Below are 23501 nucleotides of genomic sequence, written 5' to 3' on the forward strand. Positions count from 1 at the left end.
TTGGACGCTCCGTGTTGCTCTTTAAAGAGTTTTATATATTATTAAAGATAAAAAGTGTGATGGCCGTGAAAGCAGCTGCAGGAAAGGACTTGTCTGACAGAAGTGCAGGTTGCTATGAAAGACAGAAGAAGCAGATCCGTTCCCTGTCAGTCTGAACTGAGGGAACAGTGCAGCCTGAATCCACGTTTCCTGGTCTGCAGGAAGTTTTTGGACTTTTATTTCCTGCATCGACTCCCTGTCATCTTGTTTTGAATTCCCTAGAAGAAAGAAGCAGCTCAGCTCCTGAAGGTAACACTCACCACTGCTCACCTCCTGCAAGAGGCTTCCTGTCGCCTTACGTGCAGCTGCCTGTTGATTTCAAAACCATGTGACAGCTCAGACAAGATCAGATCAAACTGCATGTGCCAATTGTCTTAATTGTGTGCTTGAATGCTGTTTTAAGATAAGACAATATAAGATAATCCTTTAGTAGTTCCACAATGGGGAAATTTCAAATATTAAACCTGCAAGAGGTAAAAATAGGCACTCGTAAGCTAATAATAGATACCATAAGCAATATAGTAAAATATGAATGTGTGAATAAAACCCCACAGCCCTGGTTAACTAGTCGTTTAGGGCTGTGAGGTTTTTCAATAAGTTGTAATTGATTACTAATAACTCTGTTGCAATATGCACAATACTTCTTATTGCCACACACCCTCCTCCAACCACTGATCATTGGAACATTTGTACATTTGCACTACTGTTAATCTTTTTTTGTACTACTGTATTACCCCACCTATAGTGTATTCATATTTATATATATTTATATTTTTATCCTACTCATAGTGTATTCATCGCTCTTATATCATACAATTCCTGTTAATACTGTAATATTCCATTTATATTTCTACTGTTCAGATCTTATTTATTTACATTTTCACTTTAATATGCACAATACTCTGCACTTTTACTGCCTTTTTTGCACTTCTGGTTAGACGCTAAACTGCATTTCGTTGTATATGTACCTGTACTGTGCAATGACAATAAAGTTGAATCTAATCTAATCTAATCTAATCTAATACATAAAGAAAACCCCAAGAGTTTAGTTTGGCACATGGATGCATCGTGAGAGATCCGTCACCTGAGCACAAACATGTAAAAGAACATAATGTACATAGGAGCAGTTTGTGCCTTCATTCTACTTGTGTTGCATCTTTTTAGTTGTTTCTACTGTAGTTGAAAAGTAAGTTTTATGACCTTTATCTTCATACATGCACAACCTGTCCAAATACGTTATGACCTGAACTGTTTTATGGTCTGATCTGTGTAGGACCTGAAAACTGTCACACCCTTTTTACCACTTATTTACTCTCCAAAGAACTGAATGTATGACTGCTTGTCGCCAAAGGAAACATATGTAAATCAGTTGCCTGTGTTTAGATTCCTCTCTCAACCTACAGAGCAAGCCTTAGTCCTCCTATATGAGATCCTTGTATTTGACTGTCATGCATCTTCATCCAGATCCCTTCTGCAGAAAGCCCCTTGTTAAATACACAACTCATTTCCAGATTTCTATCACACTACACCTCCTCTTTTTCCTTCGATGTGTATTTTTACTTGTTTCATGTCTGGACTCATTTTATGTCTTTTTGTGGCTGTTTTGCATCAATTTGAGTTGTTTTCATTTGTGCAGACCTTTCGGTAATGACTTTGCTTCTCTTGTTTAAAATATGAACTTATTTTGAGACTCTGTGGTTGTTTCCCTGCTTCTCTTTGTGATCGTTTAGAGTTTCTTTGTGCTCACTTTGCGTTTATGGTTAATCTTTCTTTCTATCTGTGTTCAGATTGTATCGTACCAACCTCATTTCATATGTCTTTGCATCTCTTCGTAGTTGTTTAGCAACACATGACATCACAAAACGAATCACTGGTCATTGAAAAACATGATCAGTTTGTTAGTTGGAGAGGAATGAAGCAAAGTGAGCTGTAATTTTCATTTGCCATAAAACAGTACACTCTTTAATAAGTGATATCTCAATCTGCTACCTGTTGTCATATTGCTATATAACTTGATTATTTTGCAGCGGGCTCTTTCTTTTGTCCGTTGTACAGTTTTACAAGATGTCGGCTGGCAGCAACTCATTCGAAGAAGTGAAAGCAGTCGTCTTATCCGCTCATGATAACGCTACATTCAATGTTGACTTCTACAGCTCCTGGGCAGAGAACTATGACAAGGTGAGATGACTGAGGAAACATACAATTTGATATGCACAAAATATTGGCAATGGTGATGGTTGCAAACAAGGCTAAGAGAAAAAAGAACTTCCGTCAAAAATATCCATGTACATTATGTTTACTTTTCTCCTGTGCACTCGCACTGTGTACTATATATACTGTACTATTTTTATATACTGTCTAACAATAACATTACCATCATATCATCAGTACTATTACCATCATCTTGCCACTGCACCTTATCTACCTATTTATCTTGTGTTTCTGTTTTTATTCTTTCTATCTCAATATTTTTTATTTTATTCTATTGAATTGTATTTTATTGTATTCAAATATACCTGCTACTATGACGACTTAATTTCCCTTCGGGGATGAATAAAGTAATCTATCTATCTATCTATCTTAAATAATTCAAACACATTTCTTTACAGGATGTGGCTGTTCTTGAATACCGTGCACCGACCCTCGCAGCAAACAGCATCTCCAAGCATTTCAGTGGTGACCGGGAAAAAGCCGTCTTGTTGGATGTGGCCTGTGGGACAGGACTAGTGGCCAAGCAGGTAAACTCACTAGACTGAGAACAAACTAGTCTCAGACACAGAAATACATTATATGAAATTAGACAAGGAAATCATTGTCTTTTTTGTATTTTAACTGTTCAGAACTTTCTTCCTTGTTGTAATTTGTTTTAGTTTTCATGTTAAATTGACCTGTGTGACCAAATAACTAGCAGTCCCTGTCTTAAAGTTGAAGAAACATGGATTTGGACGATTTGTGGGTGTTGATGGAAGCGAGGCGATGCTGGAGTTGGCCAGAGGGATTGGTTTGTACCAGGAGCTGAAGCAGTCACTGCTGGGAGACGAGCCACTGCCGGTCCACTGGGGTAATTCAATGGTGCATTAATCCACATGGTTCGTTGACCACTGTGATTCAGTACAGGAAAAGGTGGTTTCATCCAGTTTTTGTAGTGTGTTGTTATTATTATTATATCTTTATTTATATAGCACTTCTCAAACGATAGTTACAAAGTGCTTGACCAATACATGCAAATACTGGAAAATTTACAAAAACTCAGTTATAAAAGAACATAAGCATGGCCTCCCAATGCAATAATGAAAACTATAATTAGATAAAATAGGGAAAATGCAGTACGATAAAATTCTGATTTGAGCTTTGATTTAAAGGAAGCTCCTGTCCCAGCCTGCCGTAGTTTATTGGGCAGGGTGCTGCAGAGCCATGGAGCTCTTATGTCAAAAGCTCTGTCCCCCTTAGTCGTCAGCTGAGAATCTGGAACAGTTCAAAGGTCAGATGAATATTATCTCTGTTTAGTATGTATGTTGCATTTTAATCACTGTTGAAAGTTGTGGTTGTTTCGTTGATGAGTCTTGGGGGGAAAACCCATATTTAATATGAGTCTTTAGCATTATCAGTAGATAAAGACATAACATTTTAAATATGTTTATCTCTTAATGAACTCTTCTTCTGCTTCGCTGCTCCTCGTCCAGCGGATTCATTTGATGCGGTTCTGATGGTTGGAGCGCTCTGTGGTGGTCACGCCCCCGTGGCTACGGTTAGAGATCTCTGCAAAGCCACTAAACCAGGTGAGATTTTAGTTTTTTGTTGTGTCAGTATCTCCTGTTGAGTTTTAATCATTCAACAGCACCGCTACACTGTCGCCTGTGTCCACTAGGTGGCTACGTTTGCATGACGACCAGAAGCAACATTGACAATCTGGAATACAAAGGCGCCCTGGACCGCGAGCTGAAGCAGATGGAAGAAGAGGGGCTGTGGATTTGTGTGGAGGTGATTGAGGTGAAAGACTGGGAGAGGTCTGTGACAGAGAAGGAGGGGCGCTACTCACCCGGTGTTGTGTACCTCTATAAGAAAATCTAACAGAGTACCCAGCAAACATGAGTTCTTAACAGCCAAGTACGAAATGAAATTACTCGAAAAGATACCAAATATTCCAATAATAGAATAATGAATTTCACCAAAAAGAAGTGTTACAATATATTTGTTTCAGACCCAAACCTGAGAATGTGAAACTTCATGATTATTATCATTTAAACATATTTTTCATCAGGGTTTCCCATAATGTAGCTAATTCCTGCACCACCAGCACAAACTCTCTATGAGAGAGGTGGACAGGACACTAAAGTGAGCTCAATTAACTAGGTGTTAAACCAAGGCACAGTATCTGACTCCAACCTTAAAATTACCTCCTTTGTCTTATTACCATAATAGGTCTTTGCACGTAGACACTGCGGTTTATTAAAAAAAGAGAATGGCCAGATAATGTAATCAGCAACCGTGCAGCCATACATCTCAGAGAACAAGCATGTTGCCCCAGAAAGGAGCTTCCAGTAGTTTTGTCTCAGTTGTTATGCTTAACAATATCCATGTTACCCGAATGAGCTTCTTGCAGTGAAACTGGTGTTTGCAGATATGCAGAGAAGTCTTACTAATGGAAATCAATTGCTTGGACATGTGTAATAAATGAAAATATAATATATGTGTACTCTGTGTCTTTAATGTCTTAATATCTGCAGCGCATTAATCAAGCAACTGGTTAATGATTGTGAATAAGAATCATGCACAGAGATTCAGGTTAAGTGTCACTTAAGTATTTGGACAGGTTGTATATTAATGTAGATTTGGTCATAAAAATTACTTTTCACTACAGTAGAAACAACTAAAAAGATGCTAAACTAGTTTTAAAGAATTGAGGCACAAACTGCTCCTATGTAGTTTAGGTTCTTTTACGTGTTTGTGTGCTCGGGTGACGGATCTCTCATGATGCATCCATGTGCCAAACTAAACTGTTGTAGTTTTCTATATTGCAACAAAGTTATTAGTAATCAATTACAACTTATTGAAAAACCTCAAAACCCTGAACGACTAGTTAACCAGGGCTGTGTGGTTTTATTCACACATTCATATTGTTCTATATTTCCTATATACTAATGGTATCTATTATTAGCTTACAAGTGCCTATTTTTAACTCTTGCAGGTTTAATATTTGCAAAGTATAAAGCCCATTTTGCAAGTAAAGTCAACTTAATCTTTCTAGTTGAATAACTTGAGTTTTCAAGAAGGGTCTACTCAGCTTTTGGAATAAAGTCAGCTTAATTTTCCTAGTAAAAAACAGTAATTGGTTGAGTAAAGTCAGCGTAATTATGAACGTAAATTTAAGTCGACTTTACTTGCAAAGTTTAGGTGATCTTACTTGGGAAAATTAAACTGACTTTACTTGGAAACTTTAGATCTTGTGTAGAAAAACTTAAGTAGTTCATACATAGACCAATCTTGCTTGAACTAACTAATATTTTGATGCAAAAAGTTGCCTTGATTTTTTAAAGTAGATCAGGCAGGACATTTTTACAAGATCCTTGCATTTGACTATCCTGCATCTTCACCCTGAGATCCCTGTGACTCTCTGTGTGGATCCTTTTTGGAGAAAGCCTCTATTAAAATACACAAAGACAAATTTGGTGTTCCAGCCTCTTGTATTTCCAGATTTCCATCACACTACTCCTCCTCTCTTTCCTTTGATGTTAATTTTTACTTGTTTCATGTCTGGACTCATTTGATGTCTTTTTGTGGCTGTTTTGCATCTATTTGAGTTGTTTTCATTTGTGCAGACCTTTCGGTAATGACTTTGCTTCTCTTGTTTAAAATATGAACTTATTTTGAGACTCTGTGGTTGGGTCCCGGCTTCTCTTTGTGATCGTTTTGAGTTTCTTTGTGCTCTCTTTGCGTTTATGATTAATATTTCTTTCTATCTGTGTTCAGATTGTATCGTACCAAACTCATTTCATATGTCTTTGCATCTCTTCGTAGTTGTTTGGCAACATATGACATCACAAAACGAATCACTGGTCGTTGAAAAACATGATCAGTTTGTTAGTTGGAGACGAATGAAACATAGTGAGCTGTAATTTTCGTTCGCCATCAAACAGTACACTCTTTAATAAGTGATATCTGATTCTGATACCTGTAGTCATATTGCTATGCCTGTTAAGAGGCGGGTGAGATTCGCCTAAAATGCCTGTCTGAGGAATACCGAAAGTAAATTGAAAGCTGTTCTTGAACCATTTAGAGCACATGCATGATCTTGGTCTCTTTTGAAAGGTAACATTCTGAACTTCCCCCCCCCCCCAACAGTCAGAATAACTCTAAGTGCTACTGGCATTGAGTAATAGCAGTTGGAACACAGTTAAGTTGAAGGTTTTTATTTCCGCCTGAATATTTTTTGGTAAACAGATGCCTTTAGCTGAGACTTATGAGCTGGAAAACTCACTGGGACCCTAGCATGAAGCCTTGACTAGCCGTGGTTCAAATTTGATAACAATACCACAGAAAATGAATATTTCACAGATTTTTTCATAAGGGCATGTCAAGGCGTTTTCCACAAAGGCCATTTGGAATTATGGTAATCAACTAGGCTAAAAAGGCTACTTTTACACTCAAAATCATACTTTTATATAAAGGAGGCAAAACCGGTCATATGGTTTAAAATGTATACAAATAAACATCTTTCATGTTGTTTACACCTAGATGCTGGCTGCGCTGAGATTACGCAACAGCTGACTGTCGCTATTCTTTGATGTAATAGTGTGTTTTGGACTGATTATGTTGGATTGGATCGTCCGGACCTTTGGCAATGTACCAAGACTAGTTAGTTAGTGTCTTGACTGAGACGTTAATTGTACCGGCTGTGGTGATCGGATCTTGAAATGGTTTACATCAGTTGAATCAGAATAATCTTAGCTTTCTAACGATATGTTGCATCCCACCAGCCCACCTGGAGGAAGCCCGCGGGCTGATGCTGCTTAACAGGCTTGATTATTTTGCCGATTGCTATTTCTTTTGTCCGTTGAACAGTGTATTGGAAAAATGACTTGGTTTAGTGGAAAAAATAAAAGTGTGGTTGAAACCTATTTGACAGTTGAAGAGTAACTTTTTGCATTCCTGTCTAAGACTCCATGACCTTAAATGTGTATGACCTGAAACCTGTATGACCTTTCTAAATACCTGTTTGACCTTTCCATTACTTATTGACTGTCCAAAGAATCCAATGGAGGTGTGTAAATCATTTTTTACTGTCCTTTGGTTCCTGTCTAAAACTACCCTACAGAACCAGTCTGAACTGGCTCAGGCAAACAGCCTTGTTCTCCTATATAACATCTGTGCTTTTCACTGTTCAGGATTTTCACTCTGAGATCCTTGTGACTCCCTGTGTTGATCCTTTCTGCAGAAAGCCCCTATTAAATACACGTGGATAACTTTGTTGTTTCCAGCCTCTTGCATCTCCAGATTTCCGTCACAACAGTTTTACAAGATGTCGGCTGGCAGCAACACATTCGAAGACGCAAAAGCAGTCGTCATATCCGTTCAAGAAAGCGCTACATACAGACAGAAGTTCGACTTCTACAGCTCCTGGGCAGAGAACTATGACAACGTGAGATGACTGAGGAAACATACAATTTGATATGCACAAAATATTGGCAATGGTGATGGTTGAAAACAAGGCTAAGAGAAAAAAGAACTTCCGTCCAAAATATCAATGTACATCATGTTTACTTTTCTCCTGTGCACTCAAAGCCTCAGTTCTTAATTCAAACACATTTCTTTACAGGATGTGGCTGTTCTTGAATACCGTGCACCGACCCTCGCAGCAAACAGCATCTCCAAGCATTTCAGCGGTGACCGGGAAAAAGCCGTCTTGTTGGATGTGGCCTGTGGGACAGGACTAGTGGCCAAGCAGGTAAACTCACTAGACTGAGAACAAACTAGTCTTGACACAGACATACATTATACGATATTCGACAAGGGCATCATTGTCTTTTTTTGTAATTTAACTGTTCAGATCAAAACTTTTATTTCAGACCCTTTCTGTCTTGTTGTAATTTGTTTCAGTTTCCATGTTCAATTGACCTGTGTGACCAAATAACTAGCAGCCTCTGTCTTACAGTTGAAGAAACATGGATTTGGACGATTTGTGGGTGTTGATGGAAACGAGGCGATGCTGGAGTTGGCCAGAGGGATTGGTTTGTACCAGGAGCTGAAGCAGTCACTGCTGGGCGACGAGCCACTGCCGGTCCACTGGGGTAATTCAATGGTGCATTAATCCACATGGTTCGTTGAGCCCTGTGATTCAGTACAGGAAAAGGTGGTTTCATCCAGTTTTTGTAGTGTGTTGTTATTATTATTATATCTTTATTTTCATAGCACTTCTCAAACGATAGTTACAAAGTGCTTGACCAATACATGCAAGTACAAATACTGGAAAATTTACAAAAACTCAGTTATAAAAGAACATAAGCATGGCCTCCCAGTGCAATAAAGAAACCTATAATTAGGTAAAATAGGGAAAATGCAGTATGATAAAATTGAGCTTTGATTTAAAGGAAGCTCCTGTCCCAGCCTGCCGTAGTTTATTGGGCAGGGTGCTGCAGAGCCTCGGAGCTCTTATGTCAAAAGCTCTGTCCCCCTTAGTCGTCAGCTGATAATCTAGAACAGTTCAAAGGTCAGATGAATATTATCTCTGTTTAGTATGTATGTTGCATTTTAATCACTGTTGAAAGTTGTGGTTGTTTCATTATTGAGTCTATGTTATCGACTTCAGTTGTCTTGGGGGAAAAACCCATATTTAATATCAGTCTTTAGCATTATCAGTAGATAAAGACATAACATTTTAAATATGTTTATCTCTAAATGAACTCTTCTTCTGCTTCGCTGCTCCTCGTCCAGCGGATTCATTTGATGCGGTTGTGATCGTTGGAGCGCTGTGTCGTGGTAGCGTCCCCGTGGCTACGGTCAGAGATCTCTGCAAAGCCACTAAACCAGGTGAGATTTTTGTTTTTTGTTGTGTCAGTATTAGGGTTGCAAAATTCCGGGAATATTCAAATTTGGAAACTTTCCATGGGAATATAGGGGAATATACAGGAATATACGGGAATATACAGGAATATACGGGAATATACGGGAATTAACGCGAATTAATGGGAATAAACTGGAAATGTTGTGGGTAATTTATACTAACTGTATTTACCTTGTCATATACATACATAAATATAAACATTTTGTTGTGTCATAGGCTGATTTGAGCCCTAAGGAAACTTTGGGCACTTGACTTAATATGCTTCTGCATTGTCGTGTCATTCTTAACATAGGTCTTTGCACAGTATTTGCTAATGTACACAGCGTTTCCTTCTGGATGGGGTGAAATGTCTCCACACATGAGATAGTGTACGTGGCATTGTTCTGTAGAATAAGATGAGAAAAAAGTTTGTAAAAACACACTAATGCAATGCCAGAGATATAAATAGTTAGCCAAACAATTGGAATCGTCTGTAAACATATTTTACAATTGATGGATAAATGAATGGAAATAGGCTAGATGAACAGATGAACAATCCTCAGTCAGCATGCTAATATATTTTCCCCAGTAATATCATCGAAACTTACCTGACTAGTCCTGCACACTACAGCAGGCCTCAATAGCCCTGCTGTAGAGTGAAGGATGCTGGGAATTATCTGTGCATGTGATGGAAGAATGCACAGTGGAGGGTTGAAACTCAACGTGCAGCGTGTGCTGCATTCCATACATCTTTGAAATAGAGGTTTGATTGATGTTTTTATTGCTCAGCGTTTAATTTGCTTATTCCCAAAATTCCCGAGTTTAACTTCCCATGGAAGGTTTCCGGAAAGTTTCCGGAAATTTACCGGAAACTTTCCGCCCCTTTGCAACCATAGTCAGTATCTCCTGTTGAGTTTTAATCCTTCAACAGCACCGCCTCACTGTCGCCTGTGTCCACTAGGTGGCTACGTTTGCATGACAGTCAGAAGCAACATTGACAATCTGGAATACAAAGGTGCCCTGGACCGCGAGCTGAAGCAGATGGAAGAAGAGGGGCTGTGGATTTGTGTGGAAGTGATTGAGGTGAAAGACTGGGAGAGGTCTGTGTCAGAGAAGGAGGGGCGCTACATACCCGGTGTTGTGAACCTCTATAAGAAAATCTGACACAGTACCCAGCAAAACATGAGTTCTTAACAGCCAAGTACAAAATGAAATTACTCAAAAAAATACTAAATACTCCAATAATGAAATAATGAATTTCACCAAAAAGAAGTGTTGCAAATTTCATACCCAAACCTGAGAATGTAAAAGTTCATGATTATTATCCTTTAAACATATTTTTCATCAGGATTTCCCATAATGTAGCTTATTCCTGCATCACCAGCTCAAACTCTCTATGAGAGAGGTGGACAGGACACTAACGATGTTGTAGCTGGTCTGGTTCAGAATCGTACTGAGCAAAGTGATTTTGAAATGACCCCACGTATATCAGAAACGTTATTAAGATTGTCCGTCATGTGTAATATACCAGTGAGCTCAATTAACTAGGTGTTAAACCAAGGCACAGTGTCTGACTCCAGCCTTCAAATTACCTCCTTTGTCTTATTACCATAATAGGTCTTTGCACGTAGACACTGCGGTTTAATAAAAAAGAGAATGGCCAAGATAATGTAATCTACAAACGTGCAGCCATACATCTCAGAGAACGAGCATGTTGCCCCAGAAAGGAGCTTCCAGTAGTTTTGTCTCAGTTGTTATGCTTAACAATATCCATGTTACCCGAATGAGCTTGTTGCAGTAAAACTGGTGTTTGCAGATATGCAGAGAAGTCTTACTAATGGAAATCAATTGCTTGGACATGTGTAATAAATGAAAATATAATTTATGTGTACGCTGTGTCTTTAATGTCTTAATATCTGCAGCGCATTAATCAAACAAACTGGGCTGGTTAATGATTGTGAATAAGAATCATGCACAGAGATTCAGGTTAAGTGTCACTTAAATCATAGCCTGCTTGTTTTTATTTAAAGCTATTTTTACATTATTATATTCTATTTTAAAGTGTCGACATTTATACAGGTGTCACGTCAACAAAGCATTTTCAGTGGAAGCCGCTTTTGTCATTTTCAGGGTTTTATTGTTTTAAGACGTGATAAAATATTTTGATGTAAATATGCAGCAGCACATAAACAGGCTAAAAAGGTGAAATAAACATCTTTAACTTTTTATAAATAAAACTAAAATGGGACTCAATAGAGTGTATACCTCCGCCGAAGAAGGGCCAGTAGTCCCCTTATGAAAACACATTTAAATTCACTGGATTCAGATATATTTATTTTGGATCTGCAGCAAATCATTAATAATATCAGTCCCTTAAAAGAGTTTGGTTTTTCATCAAGATCCATCAATTATTCTCTGATAAGTCGACCCAATCTCGCAGTGTTCAAACATAATTAAAAACATTCCTGTATTCGTTCCCTGATCAATAGCTGCACCAAAATTGTATGTCTTCCTCATGGGGTCGCGTCCCACCTCTCAAACAAAATGTCATGAAAAAAGGTTGACTAGTTTCTGCTTAATCGTGCTAACAATCAAAATAACAAACGATGTAAGATGTAAACGTAAACGAGGGATGAACAAAGTTAGTCTTCAGAAGCTATAAAATAAGTTTCAGAAACTCCAGATTCAGCAGCTGGACGCTTCTAACTTGCTTCTCCCTGTTTCCCTGTGAACGTTCTTGGGTTTTTCTGGTAAAGACTCTTTGAAGATGACGCTCCAATGCTCTAGTTATATCCACTGGGTAGATCGTCCTTGCATCCATTGTCCTTGCATACTCAATTTGCATTGAGTATCACATAATCTCTGTACGACAATTAACAATATATAGAGATATTGACACCAAAAAAACACTGTGCATCATGATGGGTTAAGAGTAAGATATACAGTCTACATCCTAGGATGTTTTTCTTAATTTATGGACCACATGAGCAGCCACCATTCTTCAGTTTCATCAGATATTCAGCTGACTTCTTCTCTCTGCTTGTCTCAGCAGAAGGAAGGAATAATGTGATCAACACACGGAACAGGTGAAGCCGTAAAAGAAGGGGTTGCATCAGTTCACAGTGCGGCTGCAGCTGGTGATAAAACCTCCTTCTGTGACACCTGGGCAGGCAATGATCATTCCGGGACTCCCCGATCGAGTAGAAATAAAAATTCCTCCACACAGCTTGTGAAACACGACCAGGTTTGCTCATTAGCATCTCCAGTCGAGTTAGGAGACTGTTTTATGAACCACTGTGCTCTGTTACTCCTGCTGCGAATAGGATGTGGCTGGAATATCCAGCACAGCAAGCCGAGCAGCAAACAGCCTCTCCTCACATTTTACTGGTGATGGTGAAGTACCTGCGGTGCTAGATGTGGTTTGAGGTCCAGGGCTGGAGCCAAAGCAGGTAACATGACAGCTGGAGCACAACTTGGTTGGGCATGTTCTGATTTGATTGGTCCTATAGTTGGTCATGTTCTGATAAAAAAAAAATATAAGAATAGCCTAGGAAATAGTGACTCTGAATACTGAGGGTGTCTGTGTCTAATGAGGACACTTTTGTTGTCAAGTTGTATTTACATGAGGTTTGTGTTTGTGAGAGTACTATATTATATAGTATTATATTTGTATGTCATTTTACTGTGTCAATGTCAATGTCAATGTCAATGGCTTTCTATTCTATCTATTCTGGACATAGTTGTAAGACCATTAAAGATTAATATGTGTCTTCAGTGGTTTTACAACAAACAACCTTGACAGATTTGGTAGGTGTCAGATAACCAGTTTGACACATGGGTGTTTACTCAGCACAAGTGATAAATTGTAGTAACACATGCACAGCTGCACAGTGCAGGTGACAATAGCTGCATTTCCACTGCAGCAGCTTTCCCCAGGAACAAGGAACCTCTGCGTTTCCACCGCAGGATTAAAATTAAGTTCTGAAGAAAATTCCTTTTGCTCCTGCTCCGGGGGGTAGTTCTTTGTTTTTATGATGTGCAGACGTGGCCAAAACAATCTGGAATACAAAGCTACCTCGGAGCACGAGCGTGGAACAAATGGAGGAAGAGGGGCTCTGGAGTTGTGTGGGTGTCACTGAAGTGGAAAAACTGGGCTCTACTTTCTTTTTTGCCCGCAGACTTTCAATACCCTGCTTTCAGGTATTTTCCACACACATTTTTTGCTCTTTCAGCTTTGCACACTTTGTATTTCTGAGTATCTCTTGAGGCCGCACTTTGGCAGACGAATTATAATGACCCATCATCTGGGAAACGGGAGAGTCCGTCCAATATTTCGTGGCAATCCATCCAACAGCTGCTGTGATATTTCGGTTTGGGCCAAAGACTCTTCTCTTGATGTGGATGTTACTGATTTACAGTTTTCACACTTTAAATGTCTCTCTTTGACTTATATTGTTCATGTCATCAATTTAACTACAGTTGCAACATCCATTTTTTTTTCCTCTTGACGGCAGGTTGTCCGTCTAGATCCGTCCAATAAGGAGAAAAGGAAAGGAATCGAGACACAGTAATGATATAAAAATTTAAAACGCAATGGTTATGGTTTTATAATTTCTAAGCTGTACTGCTGCGAAATGAATTCCTTGAAGTGCAGTAACAAGATGAGCTGAGATGAACTAATTGCACCTCTTTTTCTCTCACCAGTGATAGAGTGTAATTAGGTATTATTGTCCCCCAAAGCTGAATAATTAATTCGCAGCTTTAATTCAGTCAACGCAGAGGAAGTTCCAAGGCCAATGATTCATCACACAAGGCGGCTGTGCCCCCCCCACTGTGGGTTGTCTCACCCCAAAACGCCAACGTATGGCTGCAGCAACGTGGCGCTCTGCACACCCTGAATAATTGATTCAGCCTTTGGGCAAAACCAAGTCGGAAATCTGTGAAAAGTAAAAAACCCTGCTGCAGTTACCCCCCCAGGTAGCAGCACAGGAGGCTCTTCAGTTTTGACCGTCCACTTGCCCATCCAGATGTTAATGGCTCCCTGTAAGAAGCTTGGTCCTCACAGCACCATCTTTGTTTCCTCTTCTGTGGCCTGATTTGTTCAGCCCATCCATCATCTGCACACCACATGCACCTGTTGTAATGTGCTCTCCATTAGCCACTGCACTTCCCCCCCTCCATCACGTCCTGGGAAACAATGATGAGACGATGCCCAGGCCACAGTTTCATCATCTGCAAAACGAACAAAGTTATCTTACCCCTAAGAGTCCGAGCATGGCTGCAGCAACGCAACCGTTCTGCCATCCATTCTGCAGGGAGCACTACCGGCCATCCGTGTCAAGAAGTGCAGTATCTGCACACATCACGTGTTTGTTCAACACATCACGTGTTTGTTCAACCTCTCTATCTCACCAGGTATAGTTCACAGTGTTTGTTCCACATGGACCCTGTGCACAAAAGAGGAGAATCTAACGACCTGTCTGTGGAGATTCTCAGTCATGCAGGTCATGGTAAAGGTGCTGAAAACAGGTGCCTCATGCCTCTTTATCAGGATCCATCCAAAATCCAATGGGCTCTTCCACAGGTCACGGCAGACCCCCCCTGATAATTTGATAATTGGTTTGTTTTTGTGTGGTTCTGCTGAATAACAAACAGACAAACACAGCTGGGAACTAAAAGGGTGCTCCGAGAGTGCCAAGGTTGGTGCCCTATCTCGCCATGTTTAGAAGCATTTATCCAGAGCCGCACAAACATGTAATGGGTTTTTCCCTGATCCACACCACACACTTACACTCAATTTCACGGTAATCCTTCCAGTAGTTTTTGTGTAATGCTGCTAACTGATAACTAATAGGAAGCAGCAGAGCGTTTAGAAATAATGCTCCTTACTGGTTTGGTAATCCAGTCTGGTTTAATCCCAGTTACAATGGACGAGACTGTGTTGTTGATCTTGTTCCGTCAGTCATTGACAAACTGCATATCTCCTCATATGCATTGCAACATTCTCTTATTAATCTTAAACTGACCCTTAAAAACATATTTCATGCATATTTTTCTTTATTTTGCAAAAAAAATCTGCTTATCTCAACTGTACAGCACCGTTTCAAGGGACTCTGAGGGCCGAGGCATAAGATACCTGCAGGGGGAACCTACATCAAACCAAAGTGAGAGCACCAGAAGATCGAATTCTCTTTGATATGTTGGAGCAGGATTGTTGAATCAGCTTTCCGACCACTTCTTGACTGTAGGGATGTAATTCACAGATATGATTTCATTCTGTTTGGACCTCGGCACGGAGGTTTATCACTCCTGATGGCTGCTATGCTCACCACTGCTTCCTGGATGATTTGTTGGTCTGTTCTAAGAGACACAATGAGCATCGGTTTCTTTCTAATTGCAAAGCCCTGTTCAGAAAACTACCATCATACCTCACATCTATGTTCACCTCGCTGCAGTGATTGGCTGATATTGTCTGGACTTTTTTTAATATGAATGCAGCAGGCTAATGGAAGGTCTAAACACTAACACATTAGCAGACGCAAAGCAAAGAGAAGCAGTGGTGCAGTAAATATAAATAAAAAGAAGGACAGAGGCAGAGGAAGCAGAATGGGTGAGAAACGCTTCCCCCACTTACAGAATCACTTAAAGGGCCTTTCTCCTGCATTAACTGTCTTAGTGGCAATGATGGAGCCGCTCAGCCGAGATTATTATAACATACAAAAGAGGGGTGCGGGAGATAAGTAAAAAGGGGGTGGGGTGGGGGGCTTCCCTCACGGGGACTCATCGCAGCGGGATGTCCAGCAGCCACAGGAGTATCAGAATTAGGAGAGTATTATTCAGCAAAATCCTTTCCGCCAGGAGATGAGTTTGCTACCTGTTTAAATCAGGAAACTGAGAGAGAGTTTCTCCCACCTGTTTCCGCTGTGATCCGTCCCCATGGCATCTGGCTCACAGATTAGTGTAATATAGACGGGGCAGGGGTACATTCAGAAATTGAGAATTGCAACCGTGTCCGCACTGACATGAATTCACATCATACACCCAGAGAAAGAGAGAATAGGCATTTGAAACGGGGTTTTTGCTGTGAATGCATTTAAAGGAGTGAAATAATTGGATGCTGGAGGCCTCATCTCAGCAAAAAGCAAGAATGCAAACCCAATTCTTTCCATGAGTGCACGGCATGTGGAGGAGGAACAGTGGGGTGTCAGGGGTTGTCATCCACTAAAATAAGGGGTCTCAATATATTTGCGTTTACACTACACCGGACGAGGACATTTTTATTCCTACAGAATTGTGTCTTGGGAAGAAGCCAAGTACCTGGTACCTGGGGATCGACACAATGTATTACTTCTTCTGAGATATTGATCCTTTCATGGCTAACTGTTCCCTGCTTGGTATCACTCTGGTGAACTTGGCAAGGAATGAATGAATGTCTGAGAGAGAAACTGAGACAGAGATGAATATAATCCTGTGATCTACTCTTACAGCAATTGGGCTTTGCTTTAAAGAACAAAAGAAAAAGGCCTCGGCAGACTTGTCCTTATTCATGAACATCCAGTTAAGGTTGTTTGACCAATATTTCACCAAAATGTCTCATACTTAATCTCTGACTTTTATTTTGTGTTTCCTTTGTGTTTATTTCTGGTCGAAATAAATCGAGAACCAAAATCCCCTAAAACTGTAAACGTATAACTTCACTTTGTCATGTTTATCTCCTAAATAAGGAGGAAGAAAAACATCATTCTTCTTCCACAATGATGATGACATAAATGTTGACTGATTCATGGCTCATAAGATATATCCACTCACAAATCATATCTAGGTCTGGGTAAATACCTCAGTGCTACAGGGATCCACACATTTTGAAAAATACATTTTCAAGAGACAATGATCCCTCTTTCATTCCCACTCCTCACCCTGAATGTCTGTTCTGGCTCTATGTAACTGACATATTCAATCTCTAATATTCAGCAAGGAAAGGAAACTTTTAAGATGTGACGAATTCTAAATAGAGTTTGGTGGATTTGTTACAGCTGCAGCTGTTATGGTTCAGGAAGCCGGGGATCATGGGTAATATCCCCCGTTCAGTTGTGTTTCAGTTCAGTGAGTGGGAATACACAATGAGAGCTTCTCTCTACATGGAAACCACTTCACAAAATCACTGGGACATGGAGCCTGACAGAATTAAACACAGCAATGCCAAAACAATTCATGACTTTATTGTGGTGTAACATCCTGGAACTGCAGTTTGTCCCATCGCTCAGCAAAGCACTGGTTACTGTACCCTAACTGGGAAGCCTCCAGGAGGTTTGCTGTTTTGCTTTGTTAGATTTGTTTTAGCTTTTCTTGCTCCAGCTCCACACTTACTACATGAACTTCTCATCCATGTGTGGTGGGAAAGAAAGACCAACCATCCTCTATACTGCTTATCCTTTGAAGCATGCAGGGGGAGTGGAGCCAATCCCAGTTGAAATTTGGCGAGGAGCAGAATACAGGCTGGACAGGTCACCAGCACATCGCAGGGCCAACAACAACAATCCACGTTAATGTTTACACCAATTCACCTAAGATGCATGACTTTGGTCTCTGGGAGAGAACTGGAGTACCTGGACAAAACCCCTAACAGACACAAGGGAAACATGAAAATTTTGCCAACCACTTGTCCACTGTGCCGCCCAGAAAGACACGTTTTCTTTAAACCTCTTTACTTTACTTTAATGCATGATGTAACCTGTACACCATCCAGAGAATGCAACACAAGTTCCTCATTACTGAAATGATTTCATTCATTCTTGTTTTGCAGCATTCGACCTGACACATGCTGGAAGGCCAGTTCTCAGCGGGTGTGCACTGTAGGAGCAGCTGATTCAGATGTGTTCTCAGAATGATCTGTATGTAAGTTCATGTTTAGCCTTTAAATTCCATAAAGTTATCAAACTCAGTTTCAACTGGCAAACTAGATCAAGAAGATCACTGCCCTCCTTAACGTTTCTGTGGTAATCTGTGAAAACTAAATACTAAACAGACATTTAGTATTTCATGTGATGAATTGAAGGTGACGGACCAAGTTTAGAATGATCTCCCTTAGAAGTTACCCTGAGACCAAACTATGTGTGCAGCCGTGCTCTGCTGCAGAACAACTCTATTCAGTTTGATGGTATAATTTTGAGATGTTGCTGATCCCCCAAAAAATGTTCCTGGTTCCACCTCCAGCTTGTCCCGGGTGTGGAGTTTACATGTTCTACTCTTGCCTTAGTGACTTTTCTGCAACTGCTCCACCTTCCTCCCACAGTCCAAGGACAAACATATAGGGGGGAGGTCAATCAGACACTCTAAATTCACCAGTGATGTGAATGTGGGTGTGAATGGTTGTTTGTGTCTGTATGTGGACCCTGTGGTGGGCTGACGACCTGTCCAGGCTGTAGCTCGCCTCTCGTCCAATATCAGCTGGGATTGGCTACAGCTCAGCTCCTTGACCTTTACAGTAAAAAACAATATAGATAATGGATGAATGGACTGATGTTGATTGATCAATCAATGACTGATCAGCCGCTGAGCCGAAGATGGTTGCCACTTTAGACGTGTATACCCATGCAGTCCAATCCGTGTCAAGCACACACACACACACACATGTTTAAGGGTGTGTGTGCTCACCCTGTATAAACTGTACCTGTGTATCTGTATGTGAAACCATTAGTCCACCTGCCAAGGTCAGGGCCTCTCTAATCTGTTAACATCTGGCCACAGTTGACTGCATGGAAGAGGTGACAGATGCAGTCTGACATATTCCAGAGCTTTTATTTTAAAAGTGTGTGTGGCTGTGTGTTTGTGTTTTATCCATATGCTTCTGTCATTGTGGAGAGAGAGATCTATTTATGGCTACTTCTTTTGTTGCAAACACTGTGCTGCCTCAGAAGGGACAAACCAGCCAGGAAAATGAGAACTTCATCTATCACAGTTTATTCTTTCCACTTGACTTGACGCAGTGAGAATAACCGGGGAAGAGATGCTTTTATTTTGGTTCAAACGGGTCGTTACCGAGGCTTTTTGGTGCAAACTCGCAAAAGAAAGTGGCTTCTGTCGCCGAGTAACTTTGTCAATGAGATGCAAATCCATGCAGCACTTGGGAGGGAAAAAAGCGCTGAGAGCCGGGCTACTGCACACACACACACACAAGCATTACACACACAAATACACACACACGCAGGCCCGCACACACACACACGCACACACAGGCCCACACACATTAAAGCCCAACTTTTTCCCCCCATGCTTCAAACGGGCCTGTGCCTCGAGACACTGTGTTGTAAAAATGCCTTTCTTTGTGATCAGTCACCATCGGTGTCGGCCGCAGCACAGCAGCCGTCTGGGCAACCCCCCCGCACAAATTGAATCAAGCCAATCAGCCTTTCAAAATCCAATCATTCTGCAATACAGGTATTCTGTGTGGGCTTTATTCTGTTACAGAGGATTTGTCTTCCAAAACACGGTTTATCCATTACGCTGTTGAAATATATCATAACCAAAAGTTTTTGTTTGACTCAGTAGTGGAATTGAAGTGAATGGGATTAAGTTTGCAATTATTATATTTTCGCAATAAATTTGTAAATGTCGGGACACTTTCATGGTGATGAGGAGAATTCAGGAGATGGTCACAGCTGCAGTTGTACTGTCGTGAGGGTTCATGCCTTTGTGATGTCAGATATCTCAGATATGTTCTGTCACTTTGACTCTGCTCCTCGTGATGTGTAACTAAAACTGGGTTCAGGCAACACCAGTATTTTTTAAAGTGGTCAGGGAGTCACATGTTTGACTCCAATCACAGGTCTTCTTCTTCTTCTTCTTCTTCTTCTTCTTCTTCTTCTTCTTCTTCTTCTTCTTCTTCTTCTTCTTCTTCTTCTTCTTCTTCTTCTTCTTCTTCTTCTTCTTCTTCTTCTCCGAAGCCTCTCAATATATTTCCCTGAAACTAGTCCCATTAACCATCTGGAGAAACACGGAGCACTGGCAGCTTCCCATTCACTGCATGTGAAAGACTGCAAGTTCACAGACATGGAATCAAACATGATTCCCACTTGTTTGTAGCTGGAACCTGAAGAGTGTGCCGTGCGTCTGTGGGTCCACACCATGGAGAAGAAGTCGCTGTAAAAGTTGTTCCCATATGTTAGACTTTCATCCCGTGGCGCCACATGGGGTGTCTTCTTCTAGAGGCATCGCTCCTTCTCAATGTGGCAGGTTTACAACAGCGGTTTCTGAGAATGGTCAGAAGAAAATGCAAATAAGGACCACCAACTGCTACATACAATTATGCAAATGTTTTGAGTTGAGAGTGTTGAGATAAGCAGCTGGTGGCACTGATTCTGTCATTAAAACATTGCAGAGGACAAAGAGGATGCGACAATTAAATATCAAATGACGGAAAACAATGGAATCACACACACACACACACACACACACACACATATGAGTTTGTCTGATCCTTTGCATTAGTTTCCTGTCTTTTCGAACAAACACTTTGCTATTGCATCATATTTTGTGACATTTTTGACAATTTTCCTCCATAAGCTCGTGATCACAGTCGCTGTCACCTCTCAAAGATCAGAGTGTCACACAGCGTTTTTGCTTTGCTCCGCAGATCTGGTGAAGGTGACGGCGATGTCAAACAAGATATTGATCCAACTTGTGTGCGTGAGTGTGTTTGTTTGTGTTTGTGAATTTATGTGTGGCCACTCCTGTTTTTCTAGTCCCTCCCCAACATCAATTTCTCAAAAAACTTTATAGTATCTGTGAACTGCAGGTCACTCTTTGATAGAAGCCCTCAGGGCATGTTCGGAATTAACCAACTTCACCAAACTTGGTAAATATTTGCTCTCTCTCTCTCTCTCTCTCTCTCTCTCTCTCTCTCTCTCTCTCTCTCTCTCTCTCTCTCTCTCTCTCTCTCTCTCTCTCTCTCTCTCTCTGTCTCTCTCTGTGTTCTATTTAACAAATATTAGTAGATCGATTCTCATCTGTATGGGAAGCCTTCTGCATGTGAAGGTTGAGTCCTCTTTTTCTGTAATGCAGCTCATCAACATGAGGTGACAGTGTTGATTTGGCGATGGATCAATCGGACAGGAAACTGTTACACCAGGAGATGATGAGGAATCGCAATTTCAGTTCATCACATGTTTACTGATGCCATCTAAGAATCAATTTGTCTAGTAAGCATAGTGATTTTGTACAAGGTCTTTCTAGAATTGTTTGGGTAATGATTTTCTTTTGGTTGATGATGGATATTTATAACTGGAAATTTGTAATGTGCGCATTTCTGCATTTCCAAGAAGCCCGGCTAGCTCAGTTCGGTAGAGCATGAGACTCTTAATCTCAGGGTCGTGGGTTCGAGCCCCACGTTGGGCGGTGAGCTTTTTAAGTGGAGCATTCTTTCCTGATGACATAGCAACGCCAAGAGTAAAAACTGCAACACATTGGACATTTTCCCAGAGCATGGTAAGGGTGTGCTTGTTCATGTTGACAAAGACATGTGCTGAGTAGTCCTGCTAGCTCAGCTACCGCAACATGTGGTCAAAGATGTTAAGGGCAAAACTATGTTTGGGTTAAGATTTTCTGTTGATGAAAGACAGACACACATATCTAAAAATGTGTCCTGTGCGAACAACTTTCTTATCTTGTGTGATCTTTCTGATGAAAGTGGCCCGGCTAGCTCAGTTCGGTAGAGCATGAGACTCTTAATCTCAGGGTCGTGGGTTCGAGCCCCACGTTGGGCGAGCAAGTTTTTAGGTGGATCATATTTGCCCCCCCCTCTGAACAAATACAAATATTTAGAAGTTAAATCCATTCTAATGCCATAGCAATGCCAAGAGTAGAAACTGCAACAGATTGGACGTCTTTCGTTAGCTTGGTATGAATTTGCTTGTTCATGTGGACAAAGACGTATGCTAAGTGATCCTGCTAGCTAAGTTGTGGGCTAAAGATGTTTATAGAACTTCCTGTAAACCGGCCATCTCCTGGGATACGTATTGTCTCTTGTCTCTTCATTTTCAATATAACCAACTTGATCTAAAAGATGGTCCATGTCACCCAATCACTTTATGGATACATGTCATCGGGAGAAGGCCCACATTGAAATGTGCCATCAGAACAGATGTATGGACTAAGAAATACTAAAAACTTAATTCACAAAAGACAGAATCAATGTATGGAATTAATGTTTTCCAGCTCATTGGTTTGGTTCAACAGCCCATGTCTGTTTAATTCACTGCCACTGCTCTCATCAGCATCATGTCCAGCAGCTCTAGAAACTCACAGCAGACAAAGGCGGCTAAGTTGGGTAACAAAGAACCATATAGCTTTACAAGATGAAATGCCAACTTTGAGTCTACGGCCAACGGTTACTATTCTTTAACCTGTTAAACAGTTAACAAATGATAATGTTCAAAAACTCTGATCCAATAACATTAAGGAGCGACTACATTAGCTCCACCTTTGCCACCAGGGAGTCAGAATTTCAGTTGTTTAGCCAGAAAACCAGATTGAGCAGAAGCAAAGAGTCAGCAGAGGTAATAGCAAAGTGACATATGTTTGCACAGAACAACAAAGCGCAGATCTGTTGTGAGAGGGGTAGTTGTGTGATGGATCTGTCCTTTGTTTTTTTGAAAAATGTTTGTGTGTATTTGTGATGTTACAGGATTCAATATAGACTTATATTTATTTTTATAGAATGATAAAATTCTCCAAAAAAAAGTTGCAGATTTTAATGGATGGCTAATTGAAGATTGATATTTCTAATGGAATATGTGTCTTTTGGGAACAACTTTTTTTGTGATTGAACCCCGGCTAGCTCAGTTCGGTAGAGCATGAGACTCTTAATCTCGGGGTCGTTGTTTCGAGCCCCACGTTGGGCGGTGAAGTTTTTAGGTGGATCATATTTGCCCCCCCCTCTGAACAAGTACAGTTGTTTAGAATTTAACTCTATTATAATGCCATAGCAATGCCAAGACTAGAAACTGCAACAGATTGGACGTCTTCTGATAGCCTGGTATGGTTTGCTTGTTCATGTGGCCAAAGACGTATGCTAAGTGATCCTGCTGGCTAAGTTGTGGGCTAAAGATTTTACGGAAAAATTATGTTTGGGATAAGAGTTTCTGCTGATTGAAGATTCATATTTTTAATGGAATATGTGTCTTTTGTGAACAACAGTTTGTGATAGAAGCCCGGCTAGCTCAGTTCGGTAGAGCATGAGACTCTTAATCTCAGGGTCGTGGGTTCGAGCCCCACGTTGGGCGGTGAGCTTTTTAAGTGGAGCATTCTTTCCTGATGACATAGCCAAGAGTAAAAACTGCAACACAGTGGACGTTTTCCCAGAGCATGGTAAGGGTGTGCTTGTTCATGTGGACAAAGACATATGCTGAGTAGTCCTGCAAGCTCA

At 40.6% G+C, this 23501-nt stretch overlaps 1 protein-coding gene and 3 non-coding genes across 6 annotated transcripts; all 4 read left to right on the forward strand.

Moving 5' to 3' along the window:
- mettl27 (methyltransferase like 27) lies at positions 1-10967 on the forward strand. Of its 3 annotated transcripts, none has more exons than XM_061085482.1 (6): positions 1-288; positions 7518-7678; positions 7856-7984; positions 8192-8327; positions 8971-9066; positions 10041-10967. In XM_061085482.1, exons 2-6 carry the CDS (start codon positions 7559-7561, stop codon positions 10241-10243), a joined length of 684 nt encoding a protein of 227 aa, XP_060941465.1. In that variant the 5' UTR covers positions 1-288; positions 7518-7558; the 3' UTR covers positions 10244-10967. The 3 variants fall into 3 exon arrangements, with proteins under 3 accessions (XP_060941465.1, XP_060941466.1, XP_060941467.1); XM_061085483.1 differs by lacking the exons at positions 7518-7678; positions 7856-7984; positions 8192-8327; positions 8971-9066; positions 10041-10967 and adding exons at positions 2067-2217; positions 2649-2777; positions 2965-3100; positions 3723-3818; positions 3908-4727; XM_061085484.1 differs by lacking the exons at positions 7518-7678; positions 7856-7984; positions 8192-8327; positions 8971-9066; positions 10041-10967 and adding exons at positions 2095-2217; positions 2649-2777; positions 2965-3100; positions 3723-3818; positions 3908-4727.
- A 10431-nt stretch (positions 10968-21398) lies between these two features.
- Positions 21399-21472, forward strand: trnak-cuu (transfer RNA lysine (anticodon CUU)). Its single transcript has one exon. It is a non-coding gene; the product is annotated as a tRNA-Lys (tRNA).
- Positions 21473-21766: 294 nt separating this feature from the next.
- Positions 21767-21840, forward strand: trnak-cuu (transfer RNA lysine (anticodon CUU)). Its single transcript has one exon. It is a non-coding gene; the product is annotated as a tRNA-Lys (tRNA).
- A 1444-nt stretch (positions 21841-23284) lies between these two features.
- trnak-cuu (transfer RNA lysine (anticodon CUU)) lies at positions 23285-23358 on the forward strand. Its single transcript has one exon. It is a non-coding gene; the product is annotated as a tRNA-Lys (tRNA).
- Positions 23359-23501: the final 143 nt, after the last annotated feature.

The sequence above is a fragment of the Limanda limanda genome, chromosome 14 (genome assembly GCF_963576545.1).
Source record: "Limanda limanda chromosome 14, fLimLim1.1, whole genome shotgun sequence".
Classification (NCBI taxonomy): domain Eukaryota; kingdom Metazoa; phylum Chordata; class Actinopteri; order Pleuronectiformes; family Pleuronectidae; genus Limanda; species Limanda limanda.